General features: G+C 42.1%; 7 protein-coding genes across 7 annotated transcripts; 5 read left to right on the forward strand and 2 right to left on the reverse strand.

Moving 5' to 3' along the window:
* Positions 1-942: 942 nt before the first annotated feature.
* BDB00DRAFT_753674 (ribosome maturation protein) lies at positions 943-1,460 on the forward strand (the record flags this gene model as incomplete). Its single annotated transcript, XM_053118707.1, has 3 exons — positions 943-1,063; positions 1,136-1,208; positions 1,385-1,460. The coding sequence occupies 3 exons, from the start codon at positions 943-945 to the stop codon at positions 1,458-1,460; spliced, it is 270 nt and encodes an 89-aa protein (XP_052985567.1).
* A 722-nt stretch (positions 1,461-2,182) lies between these two features.
* Positions 2,183-3,188, forward strand: BDB00DRAFT_796247 (uncharacterized protein). Its single transcript, XM_053121454.1, has 2 exons — positions 2,183-2,205; positions 2,285-3,188. The coding sequence occupies exon 2, from the start codon at positions 2,349-2,351 to the stop codon at positions 3,144-3,146; it is 798 nt and encodes a 265-aa protein (XP_052985568.1). The 5' UTR covers positions 2,183-2,205; positions 2,285-2,348; the 3' UTR covers positions 3,147-3,188.
* A 99-nt stretch (positions 3,189-3,287) lies between these two features.
* On the forward strand, positions 3,288-7,509 carry BDB00DRAFT_796249 (uncharacterized protein). Its single transcript, XM_053121455.1, has 6 exons — positions 3,288-3,448; positions 3,593-3,695; positions 3,873-4,095; positions 4,233-4,408; positions 4,486-4,584; positions 4,669-7,509. The coding sequence occupies exons 1-6, from the start codon at positions 3,372-3,374 to the stop codon at positions 7,282-7,284; spliced, it is 3,294 nt and encodes a 1,097-aa protein (XP_052985686.1). The 5' UTR covers positions 3,288-3,371; the 3' UTR covers positions 7,285-7,509.
* BDB00DRAFT_967677 (copper amine oxidase) lies at positions 7,402-10,012 on the reverse strand. Its single transcript, XM_053129815.1, has 4 exons — positions 9,365-10,012; positions 8,604-9,224; positions 8,415-8,524; positions 7,402-8,332 (listed from the first exon to the last, which is right to left on the reverse strand). The coding sequence occupies exons 1-4, from the start codon at positions 9,942-9,944 to the stop codon at positions 7,625-7,627; spliced, it is 2,019 nt and encodes a 672-aa protein (XP_052985569.1). The 5' UTR covers positions 9,945-10,012; the 3' UTR covers positions 7,402-7,624.
* Positions 10,013-10,890: 878 nt separating this feature from the next.
* BDB00DRAFT_967680 (phosphotyrosine protein phosphatase I superfamily) lies at positions 10,891-12,015 on the reverse strand. The gene is made up of 4 exons (XM_053129816.1): positions 11,804-12,015; positions 11,612-11,724; positions 11,352-11,501; positions 10,891-11,242 (listed from the first exon to the last, which is right to left on the reverse strand). Exons 1-4 carry the CDS (start codon positions 11,841-11,843, stop codon positions 11,069-11,071), a joined length of 477 nt encoding a protein of 158 aa, XP_052985570.1. The 5' UTR covers positions 11,844-12,015; the 3' UTR covers positions 10,891-11,068.
* BDB00DRAFT_228410 (uncharacterized protein) lies at positions 11,945-12,852 on the forward strand. Its single transcript, XM_053116553.1, has one exon. It carries the CDS (start codon positions 11,978-11,980, stop codon positions 12,464-12,466), a length of 489 nt encoding a protein of 162 aa, XP_052985571.1. The 5' UTR covers positions 11,945-11,977; the 3' UTR covers positions 12,467-12,852.
* Positions 12,604-13,252, forward strand: BDB00DRAFT_880966 (Fcf2 pre-rRNA processing-domain-containing protein; the record flags this gene model as incomplete). Its single annotated transcript, XM_053128046.1, has 2 exons — positions 12,604-12,786; positions 12,899-13,252. The coding sequence occupies 2 exons, from the start codon at positions 12,604-12,606 to the stop codon at positions 13,250-13,252; spliced, it is 537 nt and encodes a 178-aa protein (XP_052985572.1).
* Positions 13,253-23,644: the final 10,392 nt, after the last annotated feature.

A 23,644-nucleotide genomic window follows, 5' to 3' on the forward strand; every position in this document is an offset into this window, starting at 1 on the left:
CTGTGATTGTTAGAGTCAATACATACTAAGTACCAGAAAATTGTGGTTCAAGAAGAGAAATGACGCAGGATTGATAATACCCACATTATCCGACGATTGACAGGAAGATTTATCTTCTCAAGCTGATATAAACCGAGGAAGCGTTTTCGAGTATGAAATCTTACCAATTTGCCGTTAAATGTCGGCAAGAGTATATTCTAATACATGTTATTTTACTAGACTACTATCATTGTGACTATTCCGAATGGATAGAAGAGTGACATGGATTGCTCACTTCATGCCCCTTTTCTTCCTCCCAAGATGATAATATGTGATTTCTCACGCACTCAATTCATGCACCCCATAACATTCAACTATACTGATAAACACCCTGGACAATTCATCGCATGGCACTGACAGGATTAAACCATACAAGTCTATTTGCATCTTTTGTGGTGAGATAGTAAAAGACGATCGCAATGTGATAAGCCTGGCCACAATGAAGATATATTTCAAGGGGGTTTATCAGCGGTTTATCCTTTGCAAAAATACCCACCGAGCACCAGATTCTCTTCCTGTAAGTAGCGTGCGCTGAAAAGAAAAATTCAGAATTGTAAAATTCCTTTGGGAGCACTTTAATGTATATCAACATATTATAAACAAACAAGTAAGTTTGAATATGTTTATTACAAGCACTATGATAAGAATGTGAGGCGGTAGCCATTAATTTCATCTTGTAACAGCGTTGTTCGTACCAACCAAGTGATAACGCGTATTCTCACGTACAGTAAGCATACGTTAAAGTTACGCACTTGAGCAATACAGGTATTTGTGTTATATGCGACATGCCATTGTGACATGGGTTTCAAATGTGGACCCGGGGAAAAACAAATTCATGCAATTTTGTTGGGTTAAAAAAATGCCCTAATTTCTCTTCTTTTTACTTCCTTAAACCTTTGCAAGATGTCAACCAAAATTACCTACCGAGGCGAAAACGACCAAGAGTTCTTTGTGATTGCCAACAAGGGCATGGCTTCCAAGTGGCGCAAGGACAAGACGATTCCTCTTGTCGACGTTGTCCAATGTAAAGCTTTCTATTCTATATCATTACGTTTTCTTTTCTTTCGCTCACAGAACGAAACGGCAATGCATGTAGCATTTGACGTGATGACAACGTCCACCGGAAGCGAAACGGGTGAGTTCGTACGACCTTCCAAGGGTACTCTCGAGTAAGTAATCAAGAGCAATCCTCTACCCCGTACTCCCAAATTATCAGCACAACTTGTTCTCCTCATGTGTCTTGAACACCGACGATAGACAGGCAGACATATACTGACTGAATTTGCATACGCATATGCTGTACACAATATATGCAACTATCTGTTGTTACTGTTGTTGCTTACAGGAGCTCATTTCAGACCAAGAACGTGGACAAGGTTGTCGAGCAGATTGTCGAGCATGGAGACGAAAAGAATATGTAAAAATAAACCACTAGCATCATGATCAGAAACATACTGCTGCTACTACCGCTAGTAGTAGTAGAAGTAGTAGTAATCGTAGCATCCGGCACTCCTTCACTCCTCTGTCTCTCTCTCAGACCCCTTGTAGGGGCTGGTGAAGAGCTCCTATACATAATTGATAATAAAGAGTGTACTATGTATATAACAATTTATGTGAAAAAAAAGGGGGGGGGTGAGGCCTTGGACACCATATCACGACGACTCCGTGTTATTAAAGCTTTCTCTCTTTCTTTCTTCTTTTGCAACTTTCAAAACACACAATCACAATGGCGCCTGCATCAACAACCGATGGCGATTCATATTCCTCATCGGCAACACAGCCGACGGAACTGTCGGACGCCATGATAGAGTATTATGACATGAAGGGCGAAACAATAGTGCATACTCAGCGCGCACGAGACGGCGACACGGATTCCGACAAAGATTTGGTGATCACGTCGCTGACAGAGTCGTTACAGATACACAAGGAGATTCTCGAGCGACTGAACAATGAAAAAGAAGCTTTTATTGCAGATATCCGCAGAGAGCGAGACGAGGAGCAGAGTACCACACGCAAAGAAAAGGAAGAAGCCCAGTCGGCGCTGGAGACACAGATGGAACAACACAAACGGCTGGAGTCGGCCTATGCCAGCGCTGTCAAGGAGCTTGAATCCAAAAAGGAAGAATACAAGCGGATGGAGAGCAATTTCTATGCCCATGTAAAGAGGTAGGCTCTTGTTACCGTGATTTATCCTTCTATCCAATTATCGACATCACTGACAATGTGTTTACTGGATGCACTATAGCATACGGCCCACCGACGATGATCTGTCGACAATCCAGTATGAGATCACCCACTTGGCCAACCTAATGAATAACTTTTGCATGGGCCTGAAATCAAAAATGGATCGATCTGGCGGCTCTGCATATATCCTGGACCGATGGCCGAGCACCCGCCATTACTTTCTGTCCAACGCATCAGAAGAAGACGACGCCATAGAACCACGGCTGGAGCCATGGATCATCACCATGTTTACTGAGAAGCTTATCACGGAGGCACTCACCCAGGACATCTTCAACCAGCCGATCCACACTGGCGTGTCTGTGAACGAAACATTCAAGCAGCTGAATGCATGGATCGAGGAGCGCAACACAGACTGGGCCAGCCGCCTGAGACAGCAAGTGAGCGCACTCGTCGTGCGCCAAGCTGGTGAACAGGAACAGGCCATGATTGACAAGTCGTTGGAAGCGCTAGTGGACAGGATTCTCGATCAGCTCAGCAGCATCTATCCACGCATAAAGGACGGTCCTCAGCAAAAGAAAAAGATGGATGCCATCTGCGCACGTGCTGCCAAACTAAATCTTGCCATGAAGGGTCAGGACATTAGAGTGTTCTGTGGCTCAATTGAAGAAGGTGTCGCCCTCTATGACAGCGCCACCATGAAGCCCGTCAGCAAGAGCGAGCCGGAGGGCACTGTCGTATATGTTGTCGCTCCGCCGTTCATTGCTTTGGATCCAAAGGATGAAGACCATGGATTTGTGATACCTGCAAAAGTTTACTGTACCTCTTCTAAATCTCTACTTCCTCCTTCTCCACCATCACAAACAACATCAGCATCGTCACCACCCTCGCCATCACCCACGCCTACTTCAATAGCAGCAGAATAAACAAACTGTTCTAATATGAAATCTAAAGATTTTGAGCACGAGGGAAACGTCTTTACCGGTTTAAGAAAAAACCCCGCCAGGTGCGTCGTCGTCGTCGTCGCTGTTACAAAAAAAAAACAGTTTTTTTTTGTGTGGAAAAGCCTTTATTTTTTTTTTCTTCAAACTTGCCCATCGCGCTTTCAGCTTTCTCCCTTTTTTCCCCGCCGCTTCTTCGTTAAACACAACATGGAGATCCCTGGTGAAGTGCTTCAGCAATTGACTCCAGTGTTGACGAGTCTTCTCTCTACCGACAACACTCAGCGGTAAATAATGAGTCAGAGCCTTGCCTTTAGTGAACCGTGTACAGAGAGACACACGATAAAGTTTGGCAGCTTTATGTTTCCCTCTCTCTCTCTCCCTTCCCCCCCTTGAAGTTTATGTATTAAACTTTTGCTTCTTCACTATAGATCGGCAGCTGAAACAGAGCTGAATGAGAAGTGGGTGAAGCAGCAACCCGACCTGCTGATTGTTGGACTTTCGCATTTCGTCGCGCAGAACTCCGAGGTTCAGGTATGTGTTTAGCTGTGGTAGCGCTTCTTTGCTTTGTGCGTGTGAGCAAAAGCACGGGAAGGGAACAAAAGGGAGTGAGGGCGGGCTCTTTTTTTTTATTTTCGTTCTTTTCGATGAACAAGAAGGGGAAGGGGGTCATATGCATTTATTAAAGGGAATTTTCTTGTATATGTGTAGCTGCGCTCCCACAGCAGTGTGCTTTTGCGTCGTCTTGCGTTTAAGCCATACACGACACCCACAGACCCCGATGCCACGCTTTGGGACATGGTCCAGGAAACATCTCGAAGCAGCGTGAGAGAGCTTTTGCTGGCATCTCTGGCCAACGAAACCGACCAAGGCACTCGCCACAAGGTTGCCGATACAATTGCTGAGGTTGCCAAGTCGGATCTTGGCAAGAATGGTAGGGCACGCTCACCACAAACGTGGAAAGACCGGACAGAGTTGAAAAGGGGCGTGTGGAAGGGATGGAAGGGGAGGGGATACAACTGAGTGGACCTCTAACGTACATGGCTGTTTTCTGGGTACCGTGGTGTTTAGTTGGATGGGACGCATTGCTTAAGGCTTTGTTCCAGTGCAGCCAGTCGCCAAATGCTGCGCTCCGTGAGTCTGCTTTCCGTATCTTTGCTTCTGTCCCCGAACTTATCTCTGACCAGCACACCGACACCCTCAAGACCGTGTTCATGGGCAGTTTGACGGATGCCGAAAGTCAAGCGGTAAAGAGCATACATGCACTTGTGATGCACTAAGAAAACTGTCTCATTTACTAATGTTGATATCCACTGCTATTCAGGTCCGTTTGGAAGCTATGAAGGCTGCAGTAGCATACATTGTCAAGGCCGAGCCTGAAACCCAGAAGCAAATGGGTGCCCTGATGCCACATATGCTTGAGGTAAAGTAACCACTGGAAAAATCACAAGAGTGTTACTGGGATTGTGGATGTCTGAGGGACGCACGACTTAATGCAACAATGTAGACTCTGGGCCCCGTGATTACGAACCGCGACGATCAGACGCTTGTCGACGGCCTTGTCGTATTGATCGAGTTGGCCGACAGCGCTCCTCGTCTGTATAAACCCGTCCTTCCCAACCTGCTGACGGTCATGGTGTCTATTTCCAAGGACAAGACTTTTGAAGACCGTACTCGTCAAACTGCTTTGGAACTGCTGCTTACTCTGAGCGAAGCTTCGCCTGCCATGGTTCGCAAGGTGCCCAACTTTGCTTCTGAAGTCATCCCCGTCGCCATGGAAATGGTCACTGATATGGAAGACGACGAGAGCTGGTACACGACCGACGACTTGGATGAGGACGATAATGAGGAGAACTATGTGATGGGTGAAAGCACGCTTGACCGAGTGGCACGCACGCTCGGTGGCAAGATTGTTGTGCCCGTTGCCTTCCAGTATATCCCGCAGATGCTCCAGTCGAGCGAATGGCAGCAGCGCCGCGCTTCGTTGATGGCCATTTCGTCGATCGGCGAAGGCTGCGTCAAGGTCATGAAGCCCGAACTTGCTAATATCATTCAGATGATCGTCCCTTACCTGAAGGACCCCCATCCCCGTGTCCGCTATGCCGCCTGTAACGCAATTGGCCAGATGTCGACCGATTTCGCTGACTATCTGCAAAAGAACTTCCACCAGCCCATCATTACTGCTATCTTGCCTGTCATGGAGGATAGCAGCCAGCCTCGTGTCCAGGCCCATGCTGCTGCTGCCATGGTCAACTTTTGCGAGGAGGCCGACAAGACCACGCTTGACCCTTACCTTGATGCCATCTTTGAGCGTCTGCTGATCTTGCTGAAGACCCACAAGACCTACGTCCAGGAGCAGGCCATCACCACCATTGCCACTGTCGCCGACTGCGCCGAAGACAAATTCGTCAAGTACCACAGCGTCATTGTCCCCTTGTTGTTGGATATCCTTCGCCAGGCTACCGACAAGCAGTACCGTTTGTTGCGTGGCCGCGCCATCGAATGCGCTTCGCTTATTGGTCTGGCTATTGGTAAGGAAGGTTTTGCGCCATACACTCAAGGCTTCATCCACATTCTTGCGGAAATCCAACAATCTGTCACGGAGCCCGATGATATTCAGACCACCTACTTGCTTGCTGCCTGGGCTCGCATGTGCAAGATGATGGGCCAGGACTTTTTGCAGTACCTTCCCAACATCATGCCGCCGCTTTTGCAATCTGCCCGCGTCACTCCTGAGTTTACGTTTGTCGATCCCGAGGAAGAGGATGTCGAAGCCAACTACCCCTCCGAGGACGGCTGGGACTTTGTTGCCATCAACGGCCAGCACATTGGCATCAAGACTTCCGTGCTGGAGGAGAAGCACACGGCCATCGAAATGCTGGTTAGCTACGCACGCGACTTGGGCGCCGGTTTCTTGCCCTACGTTACCCAGGTGCTCGAGATTGCTTTGCCCTTGCTCAAGTTCTATTTCCACGACGGTGTCCGACACGCCGCTGCTGCCCTGCTTCCCTTGTTGTTGCGTGATGCCAAGGAAGCCAATGTGCCCGGCAACGAGCTCGCCAGCATGTGGCACACTGTCTTTGAAAAGATCGCCAAGGTCTTTGCCACTGAAGACGATGTCTCGTTCCTGGCTCAGCTGTACGCTACCTTTTACGAATGCGTTGAAGTTTTGGGTCAAAACTGCATGCAGCCCGAGCAGCTCGAGCTTTTCACCAAGGCTTGCGAGGAGCACATAAAGATGTTCTTGGAACGATTGACCGCTCGCGAGTCCGAGAAGCAAGCTGGCGAGTATGATCCTGAGGATGAAGAGCAGTTGATGGACGAGGAAGTTACCGAAGAAGACGCATTGAGCGAGCTCTCGCACGCTATCCAGGTCGTTCTCAAGACGCACGGCGCTGCTACCTTTGGACCTTACTTTGAGCGATTATTACCCTTGATCGTGCCCTTCCTGAACCACCCCAGCTCGACCGCACGCCAATGGGCCATTTGTGTGTTTGACGATCTTGTCGAATACACCGGCCCCGCTTCGTACAACTATGCCAACCAGTTCTTGCAGACCATGGTCAACTCATTGCAGGATCCGGCTGCCGAAGTGCGTCAAGCTGCTGCCTATGGCTTGGGTGTCTGCGGTCAGTTCGGTGGTCCACAATACGCCGACGTGTGTGCTGCTGCTTTGGAGCCTTTGTTCCACATCATCAAAGCTCCCAACAGCCGTGAAGAGACGGTGGTCTTTGCCACCGAAAACGCAATCTCCGCCGTTGCCAAGATCTGCAAATTCAACAGCTCCAGGTTCCCACTAGATACCGTGCTTGGTCCATGGTTCGAAGCGTTGCCCATCGTCAACGACGACCAGGAGGCCGCCTTTGTCTACAGCTATCTGTTGGAACTGCTCGAGGCTAACCATCCTAGCGTGCTAGGCCCCAACAACGCCAACATCCCCAAACTGGTCAAGATCTTCACCGAGGTACTGGCAGCAGACATCTTGCAGCCTGAGCTGACACAGCAGGTGGTAAACAACCTGAAGGTCGTCCTGAACGGTGTTGATGATGCTACGCGGACACAGCTGTGGAATGCAATTGCACCCGAAGCGCGGGCAGTGTTGCAAGAAAAGGGATACGTTTAGATAGCCGTCGTTCCTTCTCTCTTCTCTTCCTTTCAGAATCTCTTAATCAAAATTAATACTTTAATCGCTTCCCCCTCTTGTATTTTTTTCTTCCTCTCCCATTACCACCTTGACCCACACTCTCCCTTGTCTTTCTGCCAAAGGTCTCTCTCTCCCTAACTTGATTACACACAAGGCCCCTTCCCAACCTTCTGCCTCTCTTCTCTAAACACACACACACACACACACTCTAACACACACATTGCATATCCATACTATAAAGAAAGACAAAGATCTACATCTTACTATTAAAAGATACGATATATTTTCATCATCCGAAACACGCTAGATACTATTTCGTTTAGCAATGACATCCATTGCTGTTATTCGCTGCTGAAGCAGTTTGCTTCTTCGACGGGGGAATGTCGATACCTGGATTCCCCAAAAAGAAATTGCACGGCTTGAGATGGAACCCACACGTCTCAACAGGCATGATTGGGAAATCCTCGACGCGTGGAATGTGGTTAAGGCCAAACGTGAGCCATACCACAATATCCTTATCACGTACACTAGCTGACTCTTTAGTCCATTCAGGTAGACCCATGCCGGGCTCGCTTTGACTGCAGTAGGATCCACCTGGGAACAACTGATGTTCCTCATACGGCGTAACCCAGACCGTCTTTGTCGCAAATTTGGCACGTTCTGTGACAATGGCTCCTGGTTTAGGGAGCATGGGTGGCGTGTTATTGCTGACAAGTTTGAATCCGACCGGCTTTTTCGTGTATGGGTGCAGTTTGCTTTCGTTGATGATTTGCCAGAAACGCGAGGAGTCTGCGTTGCTGCGTACTTGGGCTTCATCCGTTGTGTTGTAGATCCGAGTCACAGGCACAAAGGCATTGCCAACGCGATTATCTGGGTGACCCACAGGGTCTGTAGATGGCACCACGTCCACTTGCATAACCGAGTTATCAATGCCGTCAACCATGGGATCAATGCGCATCATAAACAAGTGTTGGTGGTGTTGGCCGACCACTTGTGGTGCGACTATCGTGCCATAAGGTGCTGGGTCCTGCATAATTCGTTCGTAGAGTTAGTGTACACGCACTACTTGAATAAACAGAAGAATCAATTATGATTCATTGCTATCTCACCTCGTCCTCTGCCAGAATATGCGTGTTCAGTTCACCTGTAGCCTTAACTTCGTATTGGAATGTCCCATCCTGGTAAAAGTAAAAGTACAAGCCATAGTCGTAATTGGCGGCTACATAAGTATTTTTAGATTATTAGACTATGATACAACATCAAAAAAGCTTGCACACATTAAGCTGTTGGAGACATACCAGTGATAATATTGGAAACGACCAAACGACGCGAGCGAACCGAATGGGCCTTGCCAGATCGATAATCCGTATGCTTGAACAAAAGACCAGCATCCTCTTCGTGGATACATATGGCATTCTCGATAACTGTCGGTTCGCCCTTGAGATCCGTAATCACGCCGTCCATATATGTAATGTCGCCCACACAATCGCATCCCAACTCGAGAGAATTTGACATATTACCCAGCCCATATTCGCCAACATCAAAAGCCATCTTGTGCGTGTGAGGCTCATAGGGATTGGCATACGGAACCACCATTTCTGAAAGAGACACACGATAAAGCACAGGTCGTACTTGGTCTCCTACATCCTTGTACGTGACATTGCTGATAACGACACCTTCACGATAGTTGAATCCGATGTGCATATTCCACTTTTGCCAATCCAGTGTATGACCTCGTAAGGTGAAACTGACACCTTCGGGTTGCGTAATTTGGATTGGCTTTATATCCTTGCGCATTTTGTCTTGGCCCAGATGCTCAGGTAAGAAATGATGGTTTGCCATGGGTACACTCGCGCGTTCAAATTTACTGTTGCGTGGCACATGACGAATAAGATCAATCACTTCTTGGGCGTTAACGTCTACGTTCCATATCGCAGTGTGATATTTTAGTATATACTCGGTAAAATCTTCATGCAAACTATATGCATGTACTTGAAAGGCGTATATTTATTTTGGTCCAGGTGATATATATGTGTATTGCATATACACTTGAACTGACCGTAAATGGCTGTAAAGTCCAGTGGATGTGCGTACTGATTATCGTCCTCCGATGTCCGGCAGTACATCAGACCTTGCATGATCCGGCGTTTGTCTTGTTTGGCCACGTCTTTGTCAGCATGGTAAAACCCAACAGCCCAAGGATCAATCTTGACCATAGACATATCAGTGACTCCGAGCTGACGGCACTCTTCAATGATACGCTCATCCTTTATCATCATTTGCTCAGCTTCGAGCATTTCATCTGGATGCTGTGTGGGTTGCATGCCTTTGAGTTTTTCCCACTTGACGATCGAGGATTTGGTCAATGATACGATGATTTCATGGACTAGACCACTTGGTCGGTCAATCAAAATAACGAGCGCTTCGCGATCGGGTGGGTCCACCACAGAGCTGTTGGCGGTGGTTAAGGCGTGCAAATAGGCTAGCACTTGTTTCTTGGGAGGTTCATAAAGTGCAACCGAGCTGAAGATGAAATTGTTGGTATCATCCGATCCACGCGCCTTGCGAACAATTGCGGCAACACTACGGAATTCCTCTACCGAGAGAGGATCGAGTGGGTGCTGTAGTTCAGTCACCATAATTTTAACAGATATTTAGGGGTTTCAGGTATGTAAGGTGATGAGAAAAAGAAGAGTGGGAGAGAAAGAGAAAGATATTAGTGCAAGTGAATTGGAAAAGGGATGCCTCTTATCTTGGTATCGAAAAGTGTTTATCTCCAGCGTCAGATGACATGCACCGAGTCGTGCCGAGCCCACAGAAATCAATAAGTGGTCTCCTTTTGCGCAGTGATGTAGCCCTGGAACTGACATATCATTCTATCACTACACCATACAATATCGTGCTTTAGCCTTTTCAGCTGCATCTAGGATGCACGCATGTGTACATGCATCTACGTCCGTGCTACCTTTTACCCATTATCGCTGCAATAACCTGAGTATAACATTAATCCCACTCACTACAGTGCGTTCGCTGCACTTTAGCCACTAAGGCTATCTCTAGACATATAAATAAGAAATGGAATGGTGCATTAGTGTTTCATCTTCTCATGCAAACTACGGACGTCGATCCTTCTCAACTGACAGTTTACGTGCTTTTCTTTCGGTGCGTGATATTTTTGGCGTACAGTATTTCTCGTTTTTATGCGAAACGAAATACGCAGAGTATGACAGTTTAGTAAACAAACATGCACATACGTGTATATATGGTAGTGTAAGAATGTGTACGTTATGGATTGACTTACTCATAAAAGGTTCTTTAGGTTCAGTGAAGTTAGATGTTCAAACACTATGAACTCGGTCGTTTGACATTCGTATCACCCCACACTAACAGATCTCGGCTAAAATGTAATGACGTCAACTATTATATGAAATCCTGCAGCAGCAAGTGGTGGTTAGATTGCACGTATATAAAGCTGTTGCATACTAACTATTGTGATCCCGATAAATAATCTCAAGAATATATGAGCCGCTTCCTTGGAGGGTGGTTAATAAGCACATACAAAGAACGAAATTGACGTAGAGAAAAGGGTCTTCTCCGTTCATGAAGAGCATTTTTACTGGGCACATCCACATAATCTATGTTCAGGAATAATAGAAGACAGTATTTGGATGATTAAAAGAAAAGAAAAAGCCGGTGCATGTGCTGTACTTTATGCTTCTTTTACTATTACGACTACAATATGTGGTACTACGAATAATTAAAACTAGATCAATCCCAAAGCCTTCAGCAATCCTTCACTGGCCCGCGTTACTTGCTTGAAGTTACGCTGAAATCCATCATTGCCACCGTAGTAAGGATCCCGAATGATCGTTTCGCCTTGTGGGTCATAATCACCAAACAACTTCACGGTTGCTTTGCTTCCAGCTGGTTTCATTTCCTAGTGTTACGAGATCATCAGCATCCTACCCACGTTCCTGGCAACTGGCTGACTTTAACCTATTTCAAAATTCACGTTCCACAGAAAATTGAGTCATCGATCTACATACCTGAAGGTCAGCAAGGTTGGAGTTGTCCATACACAAAACATAATCAAACTTGCTAAAGTCGTCTTGAGTGACGCGACGTGCACGATGGTTTACGGGAACGCCGTTATCCTTGCAAGTACTTGCGCTTCGCGAATCCGGATTCTCGCCAACCTAGAGAGAAAGAGAGAGGAAAATACCATATATCCGGTTTTTTGTCAGTTGTTGACAATAGTTATAGTGGTAGACTCATAAAGACCATACGACACTCATTAACAACGTACGTGAAAGCTTGAGGTGCCTGCTGAATCGATCGTGCCAAAGTTGCCGTCAAGTTGCTTTTGCTTGACAACGTGGGCGAACACGGCTTCCGCCATGGGCGATCGACAAATGTTGCCTGTCAAAGATTAAGATTGTAAGCATTCAGCAATGGTGTCTTCTCTTAAGCTCTTTGAGTATTAAAATATGGTAGATACCTAGGCATACAAACAAGACATTGATGGGTTCGCTTGACATTGTTGTATATGTGTGATGACTCGAAGAAGTGTAACCAAGTACTGATTACCAACGCAGCAGCTGCCACACGTTTATATAAGCTGTAGACCACTTCCGAAAATGATCCGCGGCCCGAAGACCAAGCCCGATTTCGGATGCTGTCTTCGAAAATAAAATTTACTTTATTTTTTACACACACACACACACACACACACATATACACAACGATCGATCGATCCGACCTGTCCAACCTCATGGCTCTCACACGCGCACAACGACGAGCGTCACTTAAGAAATCAGTGTCCTTTCAAGAAGATATACAAAAGGAGATCACTCCTGAAACAACTTCCGAATATACTACAGCCAACGAGCTTAATAGCAACGAAGTATCGTCAAACGAACATTCAGACACAGAAGCAAAAGTAGAACAACATATAAATCAAAAAGAACAATCAGAAGAATTATCGTCGGGATCCGAGGCCTCTTTAAATGGGAACGAAAAAGAAAGCTCTGAAGAAGAAGACAGTGACAGGGACAGCTCCGAGGACGAAGACGATGACGAAGATCTTGACGCTCTGTTAAATAAGGCCCAAAAAGCACTCAGTAAACAGCATATTGGAGAGCAGGATCAAATCAAGCTGTAAGTTCTCTCTCTCGTAAAAATTGGATATGGATGTTGTGTTAAAAGATTGGTGGACTTATTATCATAACTAGTGATACCGAAGAAGACGAGAACGATAAATCTCAATACAAGTTACCCAAATTGGACTCACGGATTGCCATGGACAAAGAATTATACATTCAGCGAACAGGTGGCAAAGTTGCAAGACTGGTAGACGGCACTGTAGACATGATTGGTCAAGACGATAGCAAGAAAAACCGGAAACACAAAAAGGTTGTAGAGGCGGTCAAGGAACGGGAAAAGGATGACAAGGAGCGGTTATCACGAAAACAACGACAAGAGGTTTGTGTTATTCTTCATTAAGGCATAGTCGTATCTTTGAGGTGTGATGGAATAGAAAGATTAGTTTTTACTTATCATCTATGTCGTTCTCGCATCTATCGCGTCCCCGTAGGAACGAGAAAAGACGACAGGCAAAGGCTGGTTCGATATGGCTAGACCCGAAGTGACAGCAGAGTTGAAACGAGATTTGCAGCTGCTGAAGATGCGCCACGTGATTGACCGTAAACGACATTACAAGAAGGTCGGCAAGGAGACACCCACATACTTCCAAGTCGGCACTGTGGTGGAAGGACCCACTGAATACCATTCGGCTCGACTGACGCGTAAGGAGCGCAAGGAGACGATTGTGGATGAACTGATGGCCAACGAAGACGCCAAGCAGTACTATAAACGCAAGTACAATGAAGGGCAGACTCGTGGTACTAACGGTCGAAAAAAGGCAAAGCGACAAATGAAGCGATTGTAATTACCGTGATATCAGCACCTTTGCTTTCTTTTTGTGTGTTAATTTAATAAAAGTACTATCATTACTACTCTGAAATGCTACATGTTATACCATGGCCATAACGTAACATCTACGATAGCTGTCAAGCAATAGCAACCCGCAATTTAGAGTTATAACCTCTAGATCTCATCCCTTTTCCGTATAATACGATTCTTAAATGGTACAACACAACACTATATCTTGTGTCGTGTGCGATTTGGTCCGGATAAGTATTACATAATCTGATGTTACAATAATACCTCAGTATTTGCAACCCCGTCTTCATTTTATTCGCAGCAATCTCCTTCTGAAAATCCGACAAAAGACGAGCATTTGCAACTTGCAAACGCGTATACGATTTGCACGTTATTGCGGGCAAAAGGGGCTTCAAAGTTTGCAAGATATGCAATTAAAACCATGATCTGCGCCTTATCCGGGATGGAACATGCCAAAAGTCCAGAATTTGTTTGTCATTTGTGGTCACTCGGACACCTAGAACGGCCTTTCAATGCCTGTAAGGTCCCAAAAGACCCGAACGGTTGTCTGAGACTTGGATGCAATGACATGTTAAAAAACCTCTGCTGGACAACATTGAATGTCGATATGCTCTGAGAAACTGAATATGTATCCAGTGGTGTGCTGAGCACATATAGCACTACTGTACGTTGGATGACAGGGGCATGAGTATATAATCGAAAAAACTCAAGTAGCATGAAGCGTTACTTAGTTATGATTGTCCTTAAGTTCATACTGTCCCCATTTCGGTTGATGCAAATATTAACATTTTGCAATAAAGCTCGGAAAAGGCTGGGTTGCAAAAACCGGGGTCTGACTGCATTAAAGCTGCTTATAGTCACGTCAGGAGAGAGATCGATGTGTACTCTGATGCGACGTCTAATATGAATTTGTGATAATTGCAGAAAATAACTTAATAACTCATGTGTCAATGCAATACGTGACATAGGACAAAATAGCGACTCCTACACAATGCAATATCAGGAAAAAGGCTCTCGAGAGCTGTATGCCATTCCTTTGTTCGCTCTGTGGCCGTATTTGCTAGTTTGTACTTATCTTTCTCTAATAGATTTGCTCATATACATATAATATACAATGGTATGGTTTAGACTGACATAGGACATTGTTACATCTGTAGCGGGTTGGTGAAACGATATTAAATAGATATCTGTAATGATATTTCTGTATCAGCGATGAATATCTGCAGATGGCATATAGCACATACCAAACATTCAAAGTGATACTTAATGCGGTACATCAGTTATAATAGGAGTTTGTAGTAGAGGCATCAAAGGTATGATTAAGCATTTAAGCATTAATACACCATGAAAAAAACAAGTTTTTTCCAAAGACAATTAATTTGTCCACGGTGCTTGTTGTGTAGTGGTGATAAGGAAAAGGAGCTACATCCAACACATTATTAGATCTGCATAAAGGCGATGATGCGCGCCGCTACTCGTTGAGGCGTGTAGCTAAGAAAACGACTCAACCCTCACATTTTAGGCACAACTAGCTGCACGCAATTCGCACGTTGTGAGCACCTGCTGATTTCTTCAAGCCATATAACTTATAGAAACAAAAGATAGCATAGGCCAGCAGCTGTACTAAACAAGTATTCACTAATAGGTCATGGATTATGTATCAATCTTATCAGAAGTACATCCATCATTATGGCTGAGACGGCCAAATAGGACATGATACTTTGCTGTTCTTTCTATAATCAGCTTAAAGTCGAGTCCGGTTTCCACGAGAATAATAATAGTGCTCCTTCCGCCCATCCAACTCTTGCAAAACGTCATAATGGGGCCAAGTGGGAGAGAAAAAAAAAGGTACATGCATACAAAGAAAACTAGACTCACTAATAAGTGCTTCATACTCAACAGCGTTGTATGAAGATGCCATGCCCAACAAGGTTATCTGTCCCTTTTGATGGAAGACATACAAGCATTCTAACGTTTGGTGGCTGCCTATGCTGATTTTCCAGTTACGCCTACGTAATAACACGCCGATACAGGATTGCCAGACTTGGGGACATGATACAACTTTCAAATCCGCTGTACGGTTTCAAGTAGTTTAGTGAAGGATTGAATGACTGAGCAAGTAAAAATTGATTATGGTTTTTTTTTTGTATAAATATAAAAAAAAATTGATTACATAACTGTGACAGTGATGCTATAATTGTATCCTTTCACTACAAAACAGCGGTCCACCAACATAAACACATACACACAAATGCACACAGTAGATCTAAGTATTATCCCAAAGGCAGTAATAAGCTCTTGAATGAGAAATCGATATCTTACGAGCGAAGCATGATGATGATCGTAGTACGGGTATATTACAATGGTAATGTGATGATGAGCAAGAGTATCAAGATGATGGATGGTGGTATATCTTATTTTTTGGTATGATGAGAACTCGGGGTAAACAAAATGTTGTGGCAGGGGTAGGTATCGACTTGGTCTTAGGTGTCAATGATCTCACAAAGTCTGTCAAGATCCATAACAGATTGTGCTTCGACGGCTGTGTTCAATATAGTGTGCTACAGTAAAAAAGCCATAGCCAATGATTAAAGTTCTTATTGTCATTTCACAAGCACTCACTTTCTACTATATCATATATACACATGGCGTCTATCCCACCGTAGCCTCTCAATCGTCTCTTCATGCGTCTCCTTGTTGCCACATGACCCGTTACTGCTCCTAACTTGGGGACATTGCTCGACATTGCACAGATGTTTGGGCACGATTCGTTTGTTAATGTTATGATTGCAAATTGAATCTGTTTGAGTTTTACACATGGTGGAAATGTCACAAATAAAGAATACACTTTTTCAACAAAAAGTTCAAACACAATTTTTTTACTAGCATCCATATTAGAGTGGTGAAAACGCAGTAATACTAGGTAATATCTAGGGAATATGTGAAAATGGTAATATTAGGTAATATCATCATGGTAAAACATAAGGATATTACCATGGGGAATACCTGGGGAATACATATTAATTGTAGCGGCGCTTAGAACAACGCGGTAATACTAGGTAATATTAGAGGAATATGTGAAAAGGGTAATATCAGGGTAATATTAGGGTAAAATGTCAGGATATTACCTAAGGGAATATCCAGGGAATACATGTCGATTCTTGCAGTGACCATATTTAGTGTTATGATAATAATACAACTAATAATACAATTAATGGTACTATTAACATTATTATATCTATTTATCAAACAATGAAATTCTCAATTTAATATTTTATTTATCATATTTTCTGAATTTATTTAGTTAAAAATCTAATTTATAAATTTTTTTAAAGTTTATATATTAAATTAATTTAACAATATATAATCTAGTGTCCTTAGATGCAAGTATATTCTTCTTTTAATATTTTTCTATAGTAACTAATAAAAATATGATTCTTGTAATTATTGGGTCAGAATAAAACTATGATATATTAGTATTAAATTATAATATTTTTTTCGTTGGGAATAGGAAATTCCTCATAAAAATCAATATATGAATTGAAAACCATATTATAATTTATTGTATTTTTTACTTTTTTTCTTTTTTTCTTCCTCATATTTTCATATCTTAACTTGTAATGCATTTTGCCAACATATATTTACAGTCTTTTTTAAAGTAAATCTTTAGACGAAGTTATTTTTATATAAAAATAAAATTCAATTTTATAAACATTTTAAATTTTTATTACTAATAAAATATTTGCTACTAATAGTTTTTATATCAAAATAATTGGTAATGCATATATGCCTACCTAGTATAAAAAAAACTACCTTTTTATAACTTATTCTAGATATAAAAACAATCTTTGTTGTATTTAGATTATTAATATGCACATATTAATGGGATTTCAATTTATACCCTAAATGTTTTATGCATAATAAGAAATAATAAGAAATATATGTTAACAAATAATTCTAAAATAAAAATAAACTTTTAAAAAAATAAAAAAAATCTAATATTTATATTATTAATTTATTAAATGCTGATTTTTTATGTTAAAACTGAACAATATGGTATTTTTATATAATATTATTTCATAAGATTATTTCAACTTTTATTAATTGAAATTAAATTTTAGCTGTGACATTTTATAAATTAAATATTATATGGCAGTCATAGTTTGAATATAAATGATTATATAATAAATTCTTTTTTAGGACAATTGGATATTAAATTTTAATAATTCAGATAAATTAGATCAAAAAAATAATATGAAATTATCTGAACTAGTTCAATCAAACCAGATATATTTTGGGGGTCGTTTTTTATTTATATTCTCAAAATTGAAATAACAATTATTTGGATAAGAATAAATCTTCTAAAAAACATTTAAAGATGCTTCCCTAAAAATATTAATATATTGAAACAAATAGAAAAAAAAATATATTATAAGAATTATTTTGTTCCAACATTATGTATTCAAATAAGATATATTAAAGGTCATTTCAAAGATAGTACCTTTTTGTAACCCATTCCAAAATCGTAAATATTGCCATACTGCTGCGAATTGGCATGACTTGTACTGCTTTGTTGCTCAGTATCAACGTCATCGTCATCCAGAATACGCCGTCTTTTAGCTTGCTTTGATGGGTTATCCTCCCCACCATCAGACTCCAATTGTTGAGTGAGATTGTTGCTGAGAATGGTTTGAGATTTCTTACTGTATTCCCCCACCAACCGCACACTCTCGGTAGTGTAAAGTACATCCACAGTTATCTGTGCCTCTCTCAATCATACAATAACGCCCCACAGCTCCTTATTCATCTTCAATGGCCTATTCAATTAGAAAGGAATTTCAGCTGCTGATGTATTTTTTGTCTCTTTCTCGGTGGTAGCTTGTCTGCAGATGTGGCTTCAACGTCTTTACAATTCTCGTATATCGACTGCACCAAGTTCTGTACAGCTCATTGGCGCCGAGTTTCAGTGACCACTGAGCGATGCTTTTCCTGTTGCTTAATAGGGAAGCATCGAAGGAAGGAATGCTTGGTGCTGTTTACGTACCGAGTGAGTTCTAATCAAAAATTAACTGTTTTAGTTAAACACATGTTTGACTTGTAATAAGAATTTGCTACCTGTGCAACCTGGAAAATTGTCAGGTATGCTTCCGTCATTCATTGCTGTAAAGAAAAGAAGCAGCGTTCATCTGCGCCGCCAGCATTATCGGCTTTTACGCGTTTCAGTTAGATTTTCTGAAACTTCTATAGTATAGAACGCCCGAAGGCGAAACTTTATTTTTCCAAATTATTACTTTTTGCTTTAATCCTTGGCGGCCAAGGAATCTGCCAGTTGCATCATTGATGGCCAGCAGTAGTTGACGTGACAACGATCATTGTTGACGTCCTGAGTGAACGTTAATACGTTGGGTAGCATCATTGAACCTGCAATGATCCTTTACAAGTAGCGTTGTGCCAAACTATAGGATAATAAGACCAAGGGTGTATGAACAAGTGAAGTTACTACAACGATCGCACCTGTTCATCAAGAGGACACACATACTCAAATTCATCACACAACGAACCCAATCCGCCCTATCCATTACCTTGTGTGTCCATTACATCTTCAAATGTAAATTTCATCTCCATATAGCAACATTACAAAGAGGCTAGAGAAACATATATCGGATATGTTTTATTGCAGCCAATAACGGCAGCCAAATATCATGTTAAAGTCTCAACGTACTAAACTGGGTTCGAACAAATTTGTTGGTATTGCTAGCATGAAAAGTATCATTTGTGAAAACCCAATTTTTGTATGAAAGTAAGGGCTATTCCTATGGCGCAATGACTTTCCCTTTCCGGTCAGCGTAGACCTATTGAGCTAGGGATAAGATAGCAAGAACGGTAAGATTTCGCGCTGTATCTCTTCGGGGTACAATAAGTGAATAAGTGATATTGCAGTGATATGATTTACTTTACCAACGATTTTCGGGATGTCTTTAAGGAAAACATCCATCGTCAATTCATGTAGCCAAGGCTCTTTGATACTAGTTGACATGCATGCTGTACAATCAGTGTGCCGCTGGCATTGTTGCGGTCCATATTGGGCAAGGCCCCGCCGCGGAATGGGTATATGTATCCTGGCAATCTTTTATCATACAAAGAGCGCTTCTTTTGACTTGACGATAATAACTCTTCAATTGTTTTCAAACTTGCGACTGGATAATTGCAATCGGGGGTTGTTTTCTATTAAAAATCAAAGGAAAATCATAATTATTATGTTTAAGCGCGTATACATTCAACCAATAAATGTTTTAATGCAAAGTAATATGCTACAACAACATAATTTAAACCAAAGGTTATACGATATCTCTGTTGATTATATAAACTTTGCACCAGAGGACACGGAAAGGCGTATAATGTTATCGATCTAAGGAGCAGAGGTTAAAAGTGAACACACTCTTTAATGAAAAAAATGGCCATTAGCCAGCAGACAGCAAAGCGCATAGCAGCCAACCACTTAGTAAACACACACCATTATATGTCTTTAGCGGGGATTTACAGTATATTTCTATTGAACGCGCCAAACAAAGCCGTACTGTAACTATTATAGTTGCACCGATTGGCCCTCTGGCAAGCATCAGAAGTAAGCCCTAGTAGTGCAGGGGGGAGAGTTTGAATGACCTCGTATAAAAGACAATCATTGATAGTATATAATGATATGGTGCCCTTATCTCGCTTTTACGAGACTCTTCTGTTTGTAATGCAAACTTTCCGTGTCGGCAAAAGAGAAAGCTTTCTCTAGTTATATAGAGTAGAAGTGCACAAATCATCCCAAAAGCTGACTTCTAGTCCTCCTATGATATCATACCATAAAGACGAGATCGATGATAGATTTACTTATTTTTTACTACACTTCGTACTCATGCAGAATTCGATGATGGTAACCCTTTGACAGGGACATCTTTTTCGCACTGATTTGGATCCTGGCCACTGCGAGTAGTCCAAAATCCAAATCTAGATTCCTTTGTCTTTCTTAGATTATTCGATGACCAAGAACTGTTGGTGTGTTGTTGTTAGCCGGTGATTGTCATGGTCCCTTATAGAAGGTCATATGCATCTACTTAAAGAGATATCAGATCGGTTCTACTATAATCCAGCCCTGTAGGAAGGGAAAAATCGTTGCTGGAAACCTTTCGTTGCTATCTATTTCGACAGGATGCACCATATTACTTACTCCTCAGTCTGCTGATCTTGTTTACCCGTGCAGGCATGAGGCCAAAGTCTACATATGTCGTATGTTTTCAAACTGTTATTTAATCGCCAGAAAATGCAATCACGAATACCCTCTAAACTTATTGCAACTGTAAATCTCTTTGAGACGACCCAAGGGAAGGATCAATCTCCATAGCTGCCGTGAGCGGTTCAAACAGTAATAACCAAGCGGCGCATTTCTTCCTCTGTCCCAGCATGCACACGAGCCACCGTGATATACAAATCTTTCAAATTGCTCTAGCCCTTTCCAGGCGCAAGAGTAGCGAATACATCTCGGATTTGCTCAGCACATTCTTTAAAACAAGGGCTATCAACTCTCAAAAGCACATAGTGATGAGGTCAAGAAGCTATAATTGTTGTTGCAGCTGCTTGTTTGAAGATTATAGAAAAAAGAGTAGAATTGCATTCGAAGTAAAGGACCTTAGTTAATGGATTGTGCACTATTGTGATCGCGCTGTTGCTGGGAGATGTTACTCAATGAAAGTCACAGTGATAGAGTGGAAATAGGGCGTAAGCAACGAAGTGTGCGGGAGAATCTAAATAAATATATTCATTTGCAGACGCGTGTGTCTGTGGCAGTGGCAAGCCGATGCCATTGGAAACGAATCCCCTTTTCTCTCGGCAAAATTTGCTTCAATTGCAACCGCTGCAATCCACCGATAAGTATTGTAATTATAAGCGTGCTTCTGCAATTTCTTTAACTTCTCGCCAATCTGAGGCCGCCATGCTTTCCCTCTTCTCCCGAACGGCCCACGGCAGTAATGAAAAAAAAGATTCAAAAAATATTGCGCTGTGTGCGAAAGAGATAAAACGGATTGATCATCCCACCTATACTGTTGGTATAGAAAAAGTTAAAGTAGTTTTTTGCCCATACCCTTCATGGCGGCTCCTGTACTCTCCTTTCTTCTCCACCAACCTCTGCGATTTTTACATAATAGGATTTCCAAAAAAAAAATTGGTATTAAGTTTGAGGTTACATGGCGAGTCCTGCTAATATGCAGACACTATATGACCATTACGTCAAAAGGGGCTTCTACTTGGTATATGTCAGAGCTGATCGGTGGGCGAGGAACGTGTACTGTAATATCAACACGCATAGAGGGCTAATTGCAAGCGGCAAATGCGCGCCCTAAACTAATCAACTGTGTGAGAAACGAATGCGTTTACCCACGAGTCATGTGCCAATGTTTAGGTTTGTATGATCGATGTAATCTGATTAATATATACCTCCTCTGTTACGAGTAGGTTGATACGGTATGATAAAGAAGTGTTATGCAGGTTTCCTTTCTGATCCCAAAAGCAGCAAACTTTGTGGAAATACTTATTCTATACACACTTGGCAGCTATGTATAGTACGCTGTTTTACAAAGGCTCATTTATGAAACTAATTGATCAAAATGACTCACAAGAAGATTTTAATATAGAGAGTTGGGCAAAAAAATGAAACTAATATATCTTGCGTGGTGCTTATCAGAGTCTTTTAGGTTCATTTTCTTCTTGATGTGAAGCATTATGCATACTCGCCAAGATCAACAGCTGCAAATAGTACTAAATCTCCTTTTTGTTTATATACATCAGGGTGAGTTTAGGTGTGCTTAATAGCCATTGTTCCCGCAATTTGATAGCAGATATGTTGTGATTTGCCATAAAAGAAGGGTGCGTTTCTAGTAGGAATGTTGTACTGTGACAGGATTTCTCTCTCTACACCATACATATCTATGTTTGTCAGGGTTTTCTAATACACTGACTTGTTAATTGAAACAAAACCTCCTTAGTCCTGATTATATACGTATTCTGTTGTTCAGTGCCCTTGAGCCGACCAGTATACTTGAAAAGAACAGATTAGGTCTAGCTTCGATGATGCATTTACATTCTATGTACGCAGCAGTCCGGTAATTGGTGTGTGAGTAATAGTTACCCATGACGGTCAGTAAAGTTCACCGAAACCGGAGCTTTTTACCTGATTATGTCGTATGTATGGTGTAATAACCGAGCTGGTTGCGTTTCAGGCATAAGAGTTTATCACCATCGTTATTGATGACAAGAAAGGCATCATCATGTATGCTTTCAACACGTAGCACTCAAAAGTTATATATTGAGACAGCCGGACAACGGCGAACGGAGGCGGAAATAGGCGTACAGTAATAGTGGCACATGTCACTTTTAATCTTAGGTCACTACGTGTGAGAGAGAAAAAAAGGCTATCCTATAAAGGAGATGGTGATTTTGAACATAAAGTCATCAATATCAAATTTATTAGGGTTTCTTAAAGTATAATTTTTCGTTCCCACTAACCTATTTTCTCCTTCATGACATTTTTTAATTTGGCCCATCTATACTTAATAAAGCCTTTCTGTTAATTCTCTTGTCCCTCCTCTTGGTATTTTGAGAAACCCTTGGGATACTTTAAAAGTCTAAATGACTACATTAAGATACAGCTGCTACCAGGATGGGAAGTGAATATATTGGTTCTCGCTTAAATATATCGTACACAGACTGCATAAAATTGAATATGACGGATGGATGAAAAAGATGAAACCAGAGACCGATTGTTTATTTTAATGAAAGAATGTGTTGGATGGTATATTTCGCGAAAAGAACAGCTCACCAGTAGCAGCAATATCCGCCTCCTCAATCTGTAAGTCATGGTTAATATAATGTGATGGATTAGAGAAAACTTACATATTATGAATTATTCAATATTAATGGGGAACAAGTACTGCTACAAAGTTCGATCGCATGATGATCAACAAATTTGGAGAGATGAACAAGAATGTATTTGTAAGAAAATTTGACTTTCAGTTTTCTGAACTTCCAAGCATGCTACCGAGCTCAACAACATGTCATTTTGAAGGCTTCCCTCAGAAATATTCGCAATAATGAATGTTTATACGACGAATCATTTTTCTTTACCTGGAAACGCGTGTGATTTGGCGGGTTTTATTATTGATGCGACATATAGTAGTAGATGAGCTATGCATTAAGAATAATATTCGAGCTATTGCAAACGTTTTGTGTGCCCGAGATATGTAAAAGCATTCGTATTGCCGTTATTATTCAAAATACAAGGCTGGCTTGTATTCAGCAAAGTATTTGGGGCAGCAAGTACAGACAAGTAGAGTGA

The sequence above is a fragment of the Zychaea mexicana genome (assembly GCF_025766255.1).
Source record: "Zychaea mexicana strain RSA 1403 chromosome Unknown BDB00scaffold_2, whole genome shotgun sequence".
Lineage (NCBI taxonomy): Eukaryota > Fungi > Mucoromycota > Mucoromycetes > Mucorales > Lichtheimiaceae > Zychaea > Zychaea mexicana.

What these genes read in the sequence shown, in the direction of transcription:
- BDB00DRAFT_967677 (XM_053129815.1), bottom strand. Translation starts at nt 9,944, where the DNA reads ATGGTGACTGAACTACAGCACCCACTCGATCCTCTCTCGGTAGAGGAA. An exon ending in CGTTTCCAATATTATCACTG is followed by an intron (nt 8,525 to 8,603) that starts GTATGTCTCCAA and finishes ATACTTATGTAG; the next exon opens with CCGCCAATTACGACTATGGC. An exon ending in ATATTCTGGCAGAGGACGAG is followed by an intron (nt 8,333 to 8,414) that starts GTGAGATAGCAA and finishes CGAATTATGCAG; the next exon opens with GACCCAGCACCTTATGGCAC.
- BDB00DRAFT_796247 (XM_053121454.1), top strand. Translation starts at nt 2,349, where the DNA reads ATGAATAACTTTTGCATGGGCCTGAAATCAAAAATGGATCGATCTGGC.
- BDB00DRAFT_228410 (XM_053116553.1), top strand. Translation starts at nt 11,978, where the DNA reads ATGCTGTCTTCGAAAATAAAATTTACTTTATTTTTTACACACACACAC.
- BDB00DRAFT_796249 (XM_053121455.1), top strand. Translation starts at nt 3,372, where the DNA reads ATGGAGATCCCTGGTGAAGTGCTTCAGCAATTGACTCCAGTGTTGACG. An exon ending in TCTACCGACAACACTCAGCG is followed by an intron (nt 3,449 to 3,592) that starts GTAAATAATGAG and finishes TCTTCACTATAG; the next exon opens with ATCGGCAGCTGAAACAGAGC. An exon ending in CGGATGCCGAAAGTCAAGCG is followed by an intron (nt 4,409 to 4,485) that starts GTAAAGAGCATA and finishes ACTGCTATTCAG; the next exon opens with GTCCGTTTGGAAGCTATGAA.
- BDB00DRAFT_967680 (XM_053129816.1), bottom strand. Translation starts at nt 11,843, where the DNA reads ATGTCAAGCGAACCCATCAATGTCTTGTTTGTATGCCTAG. An exon ending in CAGGCACCTCAAGCTTTCAC is followed by an intron (nt 11,502 to 11,611) that starts GTACGTTGTTAA and finishes CTTTCTCTCTAG; the next exon opens with GTTGGCGAGAATCCGGATTC. An exon ending in CCAACCTTGCTGACCTTCAG is followed by an intron (nt 11,243 to 11,351) that starts GTATGTAGATCG and finishes TCGTAACACTAG; the next exon opens with GAAATGAAACCAGCTGGAAG.